This window comes from Aureobasidium subglaciale (assembly GCF_000721755.1).
Source record: "Aureobasidium subglaciale EXF-2481 unplaced genomic scaffold scaffold_44, whole genome shotgun sequence".
In the NCBI taxonomy this organism is placed as follows: domain Eukaryota; kingdom Fungi; phylum Ascomycota; class Dothideomycetes; order Dothideales; family Saccotheciaceae; genus Aureobasidium; species Aureobasidium subglaciale.
In genome coordinates, this window is record NW_013566951.1 from 11,574 (window position 1) to 25,829 (window position 14,256).

At 51.2% G+C, this 14,256-nt stretch overlaps 6 protein-coding genes across 6 annotated transcripts; 3 read left to right on the forward strand and 3 right to left on the reverse strand.

Moving 5' to 3' along the window:
• Window positions 1–275: 275 nt before the first annotated feature.
• On the forward strand, window positions 276–4,174 carry AUEXF2481DRAFT_48768 (uncharacterized protein; the record flags this gene model as incomplete). The annotated part of the gene is made up of 3 exons (XM_013483376.1): window positions 276–350; window positions 387–2,309; window positions 2,531–4,174. 3 exons carry the CDS (start codon window positions 276–278, stop codon window positions 4,172–4,174), a joined length of 3,642 nt encoding a protein of 1,213 aa, XP_013338830.1.
• Window positions 4,175–4,768: 594 nt separating this feature from the next.
• AUEXF2481DRAFT_34033 (uncharacterized protein) lies at window positions 4,769–5,573 on the forward strand (the record flags this gene model as incomplete). The annotated part of the gene is made up of 2 exons (XM_013483365.1): window positions 4,769–4,829; window positions 4,888–5,573. The coding sequence occupies 2 exons, from the start codon at window positions 4,769–4,771 to the stop codon at window positions 5,571–5,573; spliced, it is 747 nt and encodes a 248-aa protein (XP_013338819.1).
• Window positions 5,574–5,857: 284 nt separating this feature from the next.
• On the reverse strand, window positions 5,858–6,160 carry AUEXF2481DRAFT_9497 (uncharacterized protein; the record flags this gene model as incomplete). Its single annotated transcript, XM_013483359.1, has 2 exons — window positions 5,858–5,892; window positions 5,950–6,160. 2 exons carry the CDS (start codon window positions 6,158–6,160, stop codon window positions 5,858–5,860), a joined length of 246 nt encoding a protein of 81 aa, XP_013338813.1.
• Window positions 6,161–6,825: 665 nt separating this feature from the next.
• Window positions 6,826–8,130, forward strand: AUEXF2481DRAFT_71552 (uncharacterized protein; the record flags this gene model as incomplete). Its single annotated transcript, XM_013483389.1, has 1 exon — window positions 6,826–8,130. One exon carries the CDS (start codon window positions 6,826–6,828, stop codon window positions 8,128–8,130), a length of 1,305 nt encoding a protein of 434 aa, XP_013338843.1.
• Window positions 8,131–10,484: 2,354 nt separating this feature from the next.
• Window positions 10,485–12,067, reverse strand: AUEXF2481DRAFT_71549 (uncharacterized protein; the record flags this gene model as incomplete). Its single annotated transcript, XM_013483388.1, has 5 exons — window positions 10,485–11,367; window positions 11,418–11,491; window positions 11,547–11,733; window positions 11,780–11,805; window positions 11,861–12,067. The coding sequence occupies 5 exons, from the start codon at window positions 12,065–12,067 to the stop codon at window positions 10,485–10,487; spliced, it is 1,377 nt and encodes a 458-aa protein (XP_013338842.1).
• A 672-nt stretch (window positions 12,068–12,739) lies between these two features.
• AUEXF2481DRAFT_9500 (uncharacterized protein) lies at window positions 12,740–14,131 on the reverse strand (the record flags this gene model as incomplete). Its single annotated transcript, XM_013483360.1, has 8 exons — window positions 12,740–12,780; window positions 12,830–12,902; window positions 12,958–13,014; window positions 13,069–13,135; window positions 13,186–13,516; window positions 13,583–13,791; window positions 13,865–13,950; window positions 14,012–14,131. The coding sequence occupies 8 exons, from the start codon at window positions 14,129–14,131 to the stop codon at window positions 12,740–12,742; spliced, it is 984 nt and encodes a 327-aa protein (XP_013338814.1).
• Between the last annotated feature and the right edge of the window lie 125 nt (window positions 14,132–14,256).

The following is a 14,256-nucleotide window of genomic DNA, read 5'->3' on the forward strand; positions in this document are numbered from 1 at the left end:
CGCCGACATAGGCGCTCGGATGACTGGGATTGTGCTGTTTTGCTCCTTCCGCGCAAGGTCCGCGAGCAAGGCCCTAACAAGGGCGCTAGCGGAACCATTGCTGATGGCGCTATGTACCCCGCTTGTGTCTTCCGCTAGATCCTCATAATTGAATTGTGGTTTGAGACCGGAGACTTGTTGTGGTCATGCCGAACAGTAGAAAATTTGTCGCTATATATGGCGTTGCATACTTTCCAGACTGATCTGAGCCAATTATCTATCCCACTGATTTCGTTATGACCGACGTAATTCCTATCTCGAGCAGGTCTGTCGCGCTGAACAGCAAGCGTTCAAACGTCAGAGTGACAGAGGTTCGCAAACAGCATGCTGACGGGAACCAATTCGAGATACCCTCAACTGTCGACGAGCTCATCAGATTAAGAGCTACTCAGCAGGGCAAAGATGTCCCAATCATTGCCTACCCCGAGCAAGGCACGGCTTACATCAATTATACCCCTTTTGAGCTTGATCAACTCGTCCAAAAGGCCGCGTCACTCTATGCCTCCGCAATCCCACAGAGAACTACATCGGATGATCCTGTGCAGGTCATTGGACTTTTGGGACCTTCAGACATCAGCTATCTGGTAGCCTTCCTAGCCATCTCTCGCTTAGGACACTCGGTATTGTTGCTTTCGACGAGAATCACCGACGAGGCTCATGAGTCTCTTCTTCGGACAACCAAAGCTACAGCACTTCTGTACAACGAAGCCTTCGGAACCACCGCGTCAACGCAAGCAGCACAGAATACCTATCTCCGCACCATCAAGATCTGTGACGTCAAGCTGCTGCCGGCGACTGGCAACCTCAAACCTGCGAAATTGGATATGACTAGAGAAAGCCTGAACATATCCTTCATCATACACTCCAGTGGCTCAACAGGCCTGCCGAAGCCCATCTTCCAGACACACAAGGCTTCATTATACGCGTATTCGCAACACTTTAACAGAGTTGGTCACATCACCCTGCCGCTCTACCACAATCATGGCATTTGCTGTCTTTTCCGAGCCATCTGGGCTGGCAAGAAGATCTACATATACAACGCCGACCTACCCCTCACATCCCAGCATCTACTTGCAACCCTCAGGGAGCACCTCGAAATCAAGATACTCTATGCGGTTCCATATGCCTTAAAGCTTCTCAGCGAGACCGACGAAGGTCTGAGACTGCTCAGCAACCTTGACATCGTGATGTTTGGCGGATCAGCATGCCCCAAGCCTATTGGCGACAGGCTTGTTCAGTCAGGCGTAAATCTTGTTGGACACTACGGTGCTACAGAACTTGGTCAGCTCATGACATCCTTCCGCGAACACAAGGAAGACAAAGGATGGGACTGGCTCCGGGTTGGTCCCAATCTGGAGCCATATCTCAGGATGGAAAGCAGAGGTCCCAATCTCTTCGAGTTGTGCGTCACCGAGGGCTGGCCTTCGAAGGTGGCGACAAACTGCGAGGATGGATCATATGCAACCAAAGATCTGTTTGAACCTCACCCAACAATTCCAAATGCTTGGCGGTACTATGCTCGTCTTGACGATACATTAGTCCTGGAAAACGGCGAGAAGGCCAATCCATTGATTGCTGAGGGAGTTATTCGTCAGAGCCAGCATGTTGCGGAGGCCGTCGTTTTCGGTGCGAACAAGTCGCAGCTCGGTGCCTTTGTCATCCCATCAGAGGCAGCGGTACTGACAGAAGAGGCTCTTTTGGACGCAATCATGGGGTATATTAACGAAGCGAATCAAGTCGCACCTTCATTCGCTCAGCTTTCGCGCGAGATGATCCGGATTCTGCCGTGCGACACCGACTACAGGAAGACTGATAAGGGCACTGTCATTCGTGCTGCTTTCTATCGCGATTTTTCAGAGCAGATTGAGGCCGCATACGCTGATGAGCAGTCTGGATCACTTGTGCTATCAAAGACTCAGTTGCTCGAGTTTCTCCGTCTGGAGTTCTTGCAGAAGATCACACGGAAGGAAGGTACAAGCTTCGACGAACACACCGACCTCTTCAGCTTAGGCGTCGATTCTCTTCAAGCGATTCGGGTGCGAGGAAATATAATCAAGACACTGAAGGTGGAAGCAAAAGATATCGGCAGGAACTTTGTCTTCGACTTTCCGACCCTGGATGAGATAGCCAACGAGATCCTACGGCTTCAGCAGGGTGTACCAAAACAGGTGAAGTTGAGTGTTGAGGAACGGATGGCAGCTATGGTCGAGAAGTATGCCGAGTTTGAGCAGCATCAAACCGTCAACAAGCTAGCTGACGGCGCCTACATCGTAAGTACACACCAGACTCGTCTCGCCATTGAAGGGCAAGATACGTTCGGAGCGTCTGCCGAGATGCACAGTGCTTTCCAGAGCCCAAATGACAGACGCTGAGAGACCTCAATTCCGATTCCTCTCACGTTCACAGCCTCATATTGGAAAGCGACTGTGCAACCCGAGCGCTCTACTACTACCTTATCACTAGTACGTGGGTGCTAATAAATGTGTCTCAGGTTGTTACTGGTGCAACAGGATCGTTGGGTGCACATGCTGTTGCGATTCTGGCAGCGCAATCAACCACGAAGAAGATATTTTGTCTTGTGAGGGCCAAGGATTCCAAAGACGCCAACTCGAGGGTGCGACAATCTTTGTGCGAGCGTCGTCTATTACATACTCTATCTGCGGCTGCCAGATCGAAGATCACGGCTTATCCCTCTGACTTTGCGGATGAGAATCTCGGTCTGCACCCTTCGGAGTATGAGAGAATCTCGGAAGGTATCACCCATCTTCTCCACCTAGCCTGGTCTGTGAACTTCAACAAGAGCATCGAGAGCTTCGAAGTTGACTGCATTCGGGGAATGCGCAACTTGACAAGACTCTGCTTGCAAGCTAGAAGGCCTCAGCCTGCAACCTTCAATTTCTGCTCTTCCGTCAGCGCTACGGCCCGCACACCCGGTACCATCGTCCCCGAAAGCATTCCTGCATCTTTCGAGTATGCACAAGGCATGGGCTATGCTCAGTCAAAATTGGTTGCCGAGAATTTGTGTCATCGTGCTGCTAAGCAGACCAACATGAGATGCCGCATTCTTCGAGTAGGCCAGATTGTTGGCGATACCCAACACGGCGTTTGGAACGAAACTGAGGCAATCCCTCTAATCTTCCAGTCAGCAAAATCGACCGGTACATTGCCTGCACTTGATGAGAGTCCAGCATGGCTTCCAGTCGATCTTGTCGCAAATGCTTGTGCCGAGATCACTCTCAGTGGTGCAGAGAGTGGCGTCATGAACGTTGTCAATCACAACTCTTTCCACTGGACAAGAGACCTGCTTCCTCTGCTGCTTAGAGCGGGTCTGTCCTTCGAGGCCGTCAACCAACGTGAGTGGATCAAGCGACTTCGCGCATCGAACCCTGATCCCAGGGAGAACCCATCAATCAAGCTCGTAGACTTCTTTGCCAGCAAATACGATAACGACGACCCGCGAAAGTCCTTGACCTTTGCATCGGAAAATGCTCGGCGTCACTCTCCGTCTCTTGCCAAAGCTGGTATCATCAATGTCGATATCATGCAGAAGATTGTGAGCTACCTCGATACCAAGTACACACCGTGTGTCGAAAGCGCTTCTCTGGGAACTGCATATATCATCGGAGGTCCTTGTGGCACCGGCAAGTCCTCGCTGGCTGGAAAACTTTCCAAGGAAATGTCTCTGCCGGTCATCGAGGGCGACGAGCTTCACTCTATCGCAGCTCGTGCTCAGATGGGCAACAAGATTGCTCTGGAAGATGTAGAGCGAATGAAGTGGTTGTCTCACCTGCGCGGAGCTGTTATGTGTTCTTTAACCACTTTCAGAGCACCGGCAGTGATTGTCACTTGTTCAGCATTGAAAGCAGTCTATCGCGATGAGCTCAGAAGACTCAATGAGCTTGCAGGTATAAAGACAGTATTCCTGCTCCTGGCTACCAACAACAAAGACACACTCAAGAGCCGGTTGAGTAAGAGAGAGGGCCACTACATGGATTCGTGCATGGTCGATGCACAGATGGCACTGTTCGAAGAAGTGCAGGAGTATGAAGTCGATTGCGTACAGCTTGATGCTATGAGGGACTTGGACGACGTCGTCTCCGAGGCTTTGTCTCTCAAGGATGTGATGCTCAAATAGTAAGCCAAATAGATAGCAACGAAAAGACCCACCATCGGAGTCTTGGGGCCTGATGAAGGCTGTGCAAATGATCAGTACATTACTCATGAGTACAGTTGACCCATCGTGTGCATTCAACGTACAGGGTTCCTGGGAAGTGCCAGGTCTCTTGGCCGGAGTTTGATCTGTTTCTCCATCTTCCTCATTCCCCATGGCCGACCTTGATCTTCTTCTTGCCCTTGACCCCGTTTGAGGTTGGGGGGATGGAAAGGAAGTAGCAGCATGCTGCGAGGGCGAAGGGGGTGGGATGAGGTTTTCTTGACCCGTTGAAGTCGGAGGAGGGGGGGACGGATAGTAGAGATGTGAAGGTTTGCCGCAGTGAGCGGGAAAGTCATTCGAAGCTCGTGTGGCAGATGCAGCCGACGGCAAACTTCCCCACAATCGTGGCGCGGCTGTTTATTTGTCGTCACCGTTGAAGCGCAGGCAACTCTGAAACGCGCTCGCTCTCCGGTACACAACCTCCCGACGATACCGTCATCAGTCGAAACACATGAACGAGACCAGGTCGCGACAAAGCAACACCTGAGCAGCAGCGCACGCCAGCGGACACTCAGCATGGCCTCTGTTCGCGGCTCAGAAGAGCTGCCGCCTTTGGAGAAATGCTTTGTCCCACTCGGTAAGTCTTGTCTCCTCTGTCGTTGTCGAGGACTCGTCCTGACACACGCGTCTTGCAGAGAACAACCCTCGAGTCTTTACACAACTCGCGCGCGATCTCGGACTGCCACCCTCTTGGACCTTCCATGATGTCTACAGCCTCACCGAGCCTGACCTTCTCAACATGGTCCCCAGACCCGTCGAAGCCCTGATCTTTACCACCCCCGGCGAGACCTTCCACCGCGCCCGCGACGCAGAGAACGATGCCATGGTGCCACACATAGCAGACGGTGAGAAGAACTCTGTCATCTGGTTCGAGCAAACACTTCGCAACTCGTGCGGTCTGATGGCATTCTTGCACGCCGCTCTCAACAGTGTCGCAAAGGATGACTTGCTTCCTGGCTCCGTGCTACAAGACTTGCGAGATCGTGCTGTTGCTCTCTCTGTCGATGGTCGATCTCGTCTGCTCGAACATTCCGCCGCCCTCGAAGAAGCCTACGCCTCTGCCGCTAACCTGGGCGATACAGCCGCTCCACCTATACCACAATGTCCGCTAAACCATTACATCGCCTTTGTCAGATTAAGAGACGGTACACTTTGGGAGCTGAACGGTGGTATGAAAGGCCCTGTGTGTCGTGGAACCCTCGCTGCCACGGAGGATGCCATGAGTGACACTGCCCTAGATCTGACTGTCCGTTCATTTCTCAGACTCGCCGAAGGCGACACCAGCTTCACCATTGTCGCGCTTGCACGTGCTGGAGATTGAGCTTTGGAGGGAAGAAAAAGAGAAGGAACACAATGTCAGCGCATATCCTTTGCGGGCTGCTTTGAGTAGTCTGCATGGCTATCGAGATGCGCACTCTACCAGTTGTCAAGAATACCCCAGGTCTAAGTCATTGCCGACGAGCTATAAAGATGTGAGTGTGTTCTGTTTGGAGCGTGCATCCCATTTTCATTCGTGTCGTCTGATCAATGCTTTCGTCCGCCACCGCATTGGGTATACCATCACGGAGGTCGTCCACAGTGGTGCAAACTAACAGTGTGCTGATCCTAGCCTGACTTCTTCGTATATTCCTCATCTGAATCTTTCTCGTTTCAATGTGTCTTGCCCAGAGCGAAGACAAAGTGCGACATGATCGCACCATCATCGGCCCCATGCCAGTGGTGTACACCAGGAGGGCACCACATGACATCACCCTCGTTGATACGCTTGGCCTTACCACCATCGTCGGTGCTGTGTTGCTCGGCAATGTCGAGATAGACTTGGCCAGTAAACCACTTGTCCGGTCCCGACATGGTTGGCTTCTCGCCATTCTCCTTGCGTGGTACGAGCTTGCTTTCGACTTGGACCATGTTGCTATTGTTGTTTGTATAGACGGAGTCGCTTTGCTTCGACTGTACGAGTTATTTAATGTAAGAACAAGGAGGTAAGGTGTTGCTTTTTGTAACACGGAGTGTCCGCTCAGAGGTCCACTGAGCCCACAGAAAGGATCAGCTGTGCCGGATCTAGTGCCTCATTCCAACCTCTCGACCGGATCAATGGTAGATGTGCGATGAGAACCAGAAGCAATAGGCTCAATGGTCTCGATTGCGTCGGCCGAAACAGCTTGCAGACGATTTGGCCGACATGGTATATGGACGGTGTTAACATAAAGCCGATACTCTGCGTTAAGTGGCGGCGCTTGTATTTCACGCCGCCGAGCGACAACAGTGGCCAGATCTTACTTGAACGCAACAAGCCTTGAAGGCGTGCAACTATGCCAATGGTGTTGTCCATACAGATGGGCAATGCAAGAGGATTCGACTCAAGGATGAGCGTTGGGAGCGAAATGTCGGAGCCTGGAAATGACGCCCGTTTCTCGGTCCCGAGCTTCATCAGCTCGGTCCCGAACTCACTCCAACAACCAGTCTATAAAGCGACACTACTCTCCTGCTCTTGCTATATGGATTATCGAAAATTCGAGTCTCATTGACCCATCTTATACCATCTCTAGGCCTTTCGGCTATTCAAAAACACCATGATCAACATCCCGAACAATCGTCAAGCCATCCGCGCCTTACACTCACCACAATCTATACTCATAGTCGGCTGCGGCATAGCTGGTCCTGTATTAGCGACTCTACTTCTCTGCTCAACGAGATCAAGACCGCTCCCAAACATCACGATTGTCGAGCGCAATCCCACCGCCCTCGGCTCTGGCCAAAACATCGACCTTCGCGGTATCGGCAAGCATGTTGTTCGTCTTCTTGGACTACAAGACGAGATCAAGGCGTCTACTACTGGTGAAGAAGGCGTCAAAGTTGTTGATGCGAAGAACAGAGTCTGGGCTCAATTCGCTGCAGACAAGACTGGTAAGGTAGAGACTGGTACCTCTGACGTGGAGATTTTACGAGGCAGACTTGCAGAGATTCTGCTGGATAATTGCAAGAGAAAGAGCAAGGAAGTACAAGACAATGGCGGGAAAGGTATTGAGTTCATTTTCGGCGACAGCATCGAGGCTCTTGACCAGGATCAGACCGACAACAAGGTCCATGTTTACTTTGCCAAAAGAGGTCGTCGCGCCTTCGACATTGTTGTTGGCGCAGATGGTCTACACAGCAAAACCCGCAGACTTGCCTTCGGCCACCAACAGGATGATTGTATCAAACCTTTGCACATCCGCGGTGCTTTCCTCAGTACCGCAAAGTTACCTGGAGACGGCGAATGGAGATCTTGGTTCCACGCTCCAGGCGGTGTTAGCGTCATGCTTCGACCATCCGGCACCAAAGAAAGAAGCACTGTACTTGTACTCATGGCTGATGACAGCGGTGTCTTTGACAAGGAGATGGATGTCGCAGCTCAAAAGCAAGCGGTTTTGAAAAAGCTCAGCGGAGTCGGCTGGCAGGAGGAAAGGCTCAAGAAAGCCGTGCAAGAGGCCGACGACTTCTACTTCGACATTACTGCTCAGACCAAGCTAGACTCATGGAGCAAAGGCAGAGTTGTATTGCTCGGAGATGCAGGATACTGCGCTTCCCCTTTTTCAGGAATGGGTACTACGCTGGCACTGGCTGGAGCTTATCATCTCGCCGGCTCACTAATGGAAAACGAGCACGAAGCGGCGTTCAAGGAGTATGAAGAGAACATGCGACCACTTGTTCACAAGGCGCAAAAGTTGCCTCCAGGGATGCCGCATCTGATTCATCCAAAGACGGTGTGGGGAGTCTGGCTTTTGAGATTACTTGCTGCGGCCATGTATTGGTCCGGCTTGATTGGTCTCATGTTCAGGCTCAAAGGTCCACCAGCACAAATCAAGGAGTCGAGGAGGTATATCTTCAAGATGTAGTTGAACGAATGACAAGCGACTTCTCCCTTCCCACCCTGGAGACGATGCAAGATGAGCTGTGGATGTAGCGAAGCACAATTATTTGCAGAATACTCGTAGCGCGTGGGAAGGCAGACGAATACTAGGAATTTGAAGTAATATCCTTGATGCATTGCCGCAGGTAAGCGTATACGACATGCCTTTTCAACCCAGAGAATGGTATGATAGGTCGATCTGAAAAACCCTGAACTGACCACTTGTGTCCGGCGACTTGTCACTCCGTCCGTAGTGCGTGGATGTCTTGGTCAATCATCATGGACCGGCTAGCTAGTGACCTGCCAAGAGTCGAGATCGCTGCTGATATTGTCTCGTTGTAGAGCTTTCATCCAATGGGCAGTGCGGAACTACAAATGTTCTCTTCAAACTAGGGTCTGTATTGCGTCTCGGCCCAGTCCATCAAGAGTAGAAGCACTAAGATGGTGGTATAGACACCACGATGAGTTGCAACATCGCCGAAATCGAGCTTGCTCCAGATTTTCTGGATTGATATTTGTCAGCTTTTTGTTGTGCGGATAAATAAGGGCGCTAGAGACTCACCACTTCTCTAGCAAGTGTTTTTTCCGTAAGTATGAATTTCTAATCAGAGCCTTAAGCGATAAGACAAGGCAACATTGGCGGACGGACGTGTGATCGGCCCGCAGCAGTTAAGAGTTCGGTTAGACGGGCGAAATGGGCAGAGGTCTAAACACCGAGTTAGTTAAGAGCGTCTTAAAAGTGCTCGCCCTAGCGTTTGGTCTCGATACTGACGGCGATGGGCCGACGAAGCAGAGGCGAATGAGTAGTATGGTTGAAGGAAAAGACTCCCTTGCCTGCGTTGATTGGCAAGCGAGCAGCGGCTGCTCTTAGTGCATCACTGTCTTCTACGACGAGAGCAAATTCCACTATCTTCCCTCTGATCTGTACATTGTCTTACGTTCGAGGGATTAGACTAGAAGGTCCAATGCGGGCGGTTGTTCTATAGAGTCGTTAGCTCAAGTTAGAAAATTAGTCGAATTAGAAGCGGCAGTTACGCGTTCGTGCTAGTCGTACGGCCCTAGTAAACCGAAGCGGCCTTGGCAAGTAAAAAGAGGGTGGTATCGATGTAGCTATTCCAGGCGGCTTCGGACTCGCCTAGTTCGCGAAATTTTCTCACTCGCTTGACCAGCTTGTTAACATCTGCTAGGGAAGGGACGCCGCCTAAGGTAGCACGGTAGTGGGTGTCGTCGAAATATACGTAGGGAAGATCAATGTTAGGATCGACAATGCCCTCGCGCGTAAAGAGATGCTGACAAGGGTATTAGTCGATCGACTCGTGTAATTACTTTCGAGTCTTCTTACCTTCTCCGTAGTAGGGAAGACGCCCTAGGAGCGTTCGAATTGTCGCAAGCGATTATAGAGTTGTCTAACACCGGCAGCTGCATTAGGAGGGACAGTGTCCTTTACGAGCACGGGAAACGTGATAGGTTAGATGAGACTACTTAAGATAGCGCGCTTGCTAGGGGAGCTACGGCTGGACTAGTAACTCCGCTTAGTGGCGCCGCTGTCACTTGTCGTAGTTGTGGACGCTGACGAGACCGGAGAAGCAGCAGTCGACAGGATGTTAAGATTCGTCAGTCGAGGAGCCCGGGGTGTATGTTCCGCTTTCGCGTCGTCTATAGCTTCGGTATCTGCTATGAGGGCCGTACGAGCCGTCGTTGGCGATTAGGTGTATTCCAACTCCTGCTCCTGCTCTTTCTCTTAGATGTCTTCTCGCTAGCGCTTCTGTTCTTACTCTTGCTGACTCTCACTTCCAGGCGTCGGGTAATGGTGCATAGGTCGCTTAGACTCGGGCGTAATACCGTCGTCGTCGTCGTTGTTGTCGAGGAGGCGTTTCGGTCTCGCCCTAGAGTGCTGTCGCTAAACAATCTTATCTATCTAAGATTCGATCCATTCGATCTTCATGTCATAGCCGTCGGCTACCACGAAGGTTGAGAGTTACGAAGAAGGCAGGAAAGTCTTGTCGTCTCGCATGTTTGTTTACAACGTTAGTTGCTCTTTCTGTTATGCTTTCTGTTTTCGCGACAGCGCCTTCCCCGCACTCTGACAGCAATCACGGTCATAGCCGACTATAAGCTTATTATCGATGTGACCCTTGCTAGATATCATTTCAAGCCCACATTCCGTCTGGCATCACAACAAACACTTCCACAGCCCTCGACCGAGAAAGAAGACGATCTGTGGAGACTGGATGATCGGGAAAGATTAACATTAGGGTCGCATAAGGAAAGAAACGCGTGTAGCAGCTGGGAAATTGCCTCGTGGAAGAGGCCAAATCATACTGCCAGACTATAAGTTCACTACAATCTAGCTTGAATCTTTTCCTGCGTATCACCAAGTGCATATTCATTCCTCTTTGATCGACTCCGGACTTTATCCGCATCTTGAAGAGCGGGATGTCTCGCCTCCACCGCGGGATTGTATTCGAAGGCTGACTCACGAATAATGTCCTCGTTACTGAGCTTGACATTCCTCTGTCCATCTGCCCTCTTGTAGATTGTCACGACGACTGCACCTCCCAGTCCAAGGTTGTGCTGCAATGCCACTTTGGTGTCCACGAAGCGATTGTTGGCCCAGCCTCGCAAGTGCCAGCAGAGTTCCGCACATTGCGCAAGGCCGGTGGCGCCGAGTGGGTGGCCCTTTGAGATCAGCCCTCCACTGGGATTGATGATGGGACCTTTGCCACCATATGTGATGTCGCCATTGCGAACCATTTCATGTGCTTTGCCGGGTCGAGAAAACCCAAGACCGTCGAGAAGTACTAATTCGTTCGCAGAGAAACAATCATGGAGCTCACAAACGGATATGTCTTTCGGGCCGACACCAGCTTCTTTGTACGCGGCAGCTACAGCTTTCCTGGTCATGTCGAAGCCAACAAGATCCATGGCACTCTTTGAGTAGAGGGCAGGAGTATCGGTCATGAGGGTCTGTCCGGCCATAAGGATAGCCTGATTACGAAGTTGAGGTCGAGCGTCCAGGAAGCGTTGCGATACGATGACTGCAGCTCCAGCACCGTCACTGGTAGGGCTGCATTGAAGCTTGGTCAAAGGAGCGTGGATCATGGGTGCATTCATGATCTCTTCCATAGAGTATTCTTTTCTGAATTGAGCATACGGATTGCGCTGGGAGTGCTCGTGGCTAATGCGAGCAATTTCGGCAAAGTCTTCTGGGCGAGCACCGTACCTGAGCAGGATTAGCGAGATAGTAAAGGTGGTTTCTTGGGTGCGTCAAACTTCTCCATGTATTCTCGTCCGGCGTTAGCAAAGTACTGTGCATTACGAGGACTGTTGTGCTTTCCACGAGTGTCCTACACCAGCAAGTCAGTCAAAACCCAGTTCGCAGTAAGAGTTATCAAGACTGACTTCCATCATCTTTGTGCTCAGCCCCATGGGAGATGGACGATCATCCCAGACGCTCTTGATACTGCCAGGGCTCATCTGCTCAAATCCAATGACCAACACACAGTCGGCGGCTCCCGATCGAACCATCGTTCTCGCCATGTGTAAGCCCGTAGATCCTGTGGCACAAGCATTGTTGGTATTGTAGATACTGCGATGGTCAGACTCGGGCATTCTCCCACTCCTCTCATACCTACGGGATAGCTGTCATGCCGAATTGATACTAAATAACGTCAGCCGAGATTCACCTTGGACTAAAACGCGACGGTCAGACATACAAAGATTCGCTGGCCAGATGTGGTATCTCCGTAGCAGAAACACGCCACACCCATCTCGACATCGTCGTAGTTGATCTGCGCATCGAGCATTGCTTTCACTCCAGCTTCGAAGCCGAGCTCTGGGTATTCTCGTTCACGTCTGGGCTTGATGAAGGGTGTGAGCCCGACGCCCAGAACATACGCATCTGTCTTCAGTTGAGGCGCCATTATATCTGCAACACAAGCGCTAGGACGGGTGTTCGTCTACGCTTCAATGCCGAAGAGGTTGATTTGTAGGAAGGTGACAGGCTGAAGGGGTCTATGAAGATGTTCATCCAACATGCCTCGGCGACCCCGCATTTTGGACTCTGCTTGTCACTTTCGCCGGGTGAATGGCGAGACGCGGAATCAAGGGAACCAGTTGATGCTGTATATGATCAATTTGACAACTTTGTCTTGGATCGATTACTTTGATATAGAGACACCATCACAGCGCGAGACGGTCATGACTGTAAATGATTTGAGTATAAAGAGGCGACCGCGGTGATGCTAGCAGCGCCGTGTCGCGGGAACCATCAAGGTACGTGGTCCAAGCTCGGCTTGCCCAGCCGGGAAACTTTCTGGACCCTCGACTTCCACGCCACCATCCCGCTCTCTATCGCTGTCAATTGCGAGTAGCAAGGGCCGAGACAAATACAAGACTTCGGAGTCGAGGAGAACTAGTATTCAGTATGAGACTCAGGGGGTCGCCCCTTTAAAACAGCGCGAATGTGATTGCTCGCATGACTTGTTGTTCCTCATGGTCTACATTTCCCGCTTCAATACTCTCAAGGAATTGAAGTTGGCGCCCCACAGCCCTCCGTTGTCCCTTCACGAGTCATTGGCTTCTTTTCCGTGGCGTCAGTGTACTGCAAGGGCATTGGCAAGGCTAGCGATGCCACCTGTTCCTGGTCAGATCTCTGTACGCAGACTGGGAATAAACCAACGTACCTGGCATGTTCAACGGGGTACTCATGAAGAGGAAAGACCAACGCTGCTCCTGCTCGCACTGTTTGGCCAGAGCCTTGTGGTAGCGTTCGTCAGTCACATGCTGTCAATCCCTCTTGCAAGAACATTACCTCGAGATCAAACATCTCGCCAATGAGGACGCCCCAAGAACCCAGTAAAAACTCGTGCTTTATTAACGTTGTATCAGTGAACATCGGCCAGCATGTCTCGTATCTACATACCAATGCCCATTGCTCTGGAGGCCAACACTCCCAAGCTGGCGCATCACCACCGACAGCACTGAAGTAACTATATGGAGTTAAAAGGAGATTCTCTCTTGGATCATGTCAGGTACTCACTTGTCGTGCAACCAAGTCTTCATCTCATCCGTCTGAGCCACACCGGCGAGACAAGGATGCAGCGAACCAGCCTCGACTAAGCGAGCCGGGTCATCCTGGTTATACTTGTCATATGCATCAGTGTACCCGCTCCTGATCAGTAAGATGTCGCCGACTTCAAACTTCAACTTCTGGTCTTTCGCTACAGCCAGTAACTCATCGAGATGGATAGCGTGGCTTGTGAGAGGATCGTATGCTTCGCCTCTTGCCATCTTCCAGCCATAGTAGTCGAGTAGAATTCCTCGACCAACAATACCATGATTGGAGACAGCTTGAATTCCACAGCGTGTTCCTGTTGAATATGAAAAGATCAGCAAGAACGGCAATCACTACCGGCGCTCTTCCCGAAAACTCTTACCGGTTTTGACCTCTTCGGGAGTCAAATCGTTATAAAAGCGTCCCTGGGTCTGATGCCCATAATGCCGAAACCCATCCCATTGGCTTCCAGATTGTATGTTCATGTTTAGCCAATCATCGAAGACCAGCGGACCATCTGGATGATTCTTGACCGTATGTTTGCACGCATCTCGGCCAAAAGCTGGTTTGGCGGGCAAATTCATCGGCCAGCTGGAGGAGAAGCATGGTCAGGCGCTTCGAATTGAGCGAGGAGGGAACAGCCAATGCCCGATAAGAGACGTACTTCAAGGAGACAACCTTGCCTTTCTTTACTTCAGCATGGTTCGCAGCAAGGACTCTTTTGGGAGTCAGGAGATTGATCCGACCAATCTACGATTTAGTTTCAGTTCAAAAGTACATTTCAAGTAGTGGTGGTGGATCTCTTATCTACCTCGTCTTCCTTGCCCCAGATCCAGGCTGTTTCAGAAGGAACATCGCGACCCTCATTGTGCTGCTTCAATCGTTCGAGCGTTGGCAAGCCGTCAGGGAAAAGCGTCAGTGCATGTTCCATTGTTATGAAGAAGACACTGGCGCTGGACTCTGGGGCATCGAGTAAGTGGTTTCCCTTCCTTGACATATGCTTAGCGATGGCCACGAGTGCGCCAGACCTCATACAGCCGGGTCGTGGCACGGGGG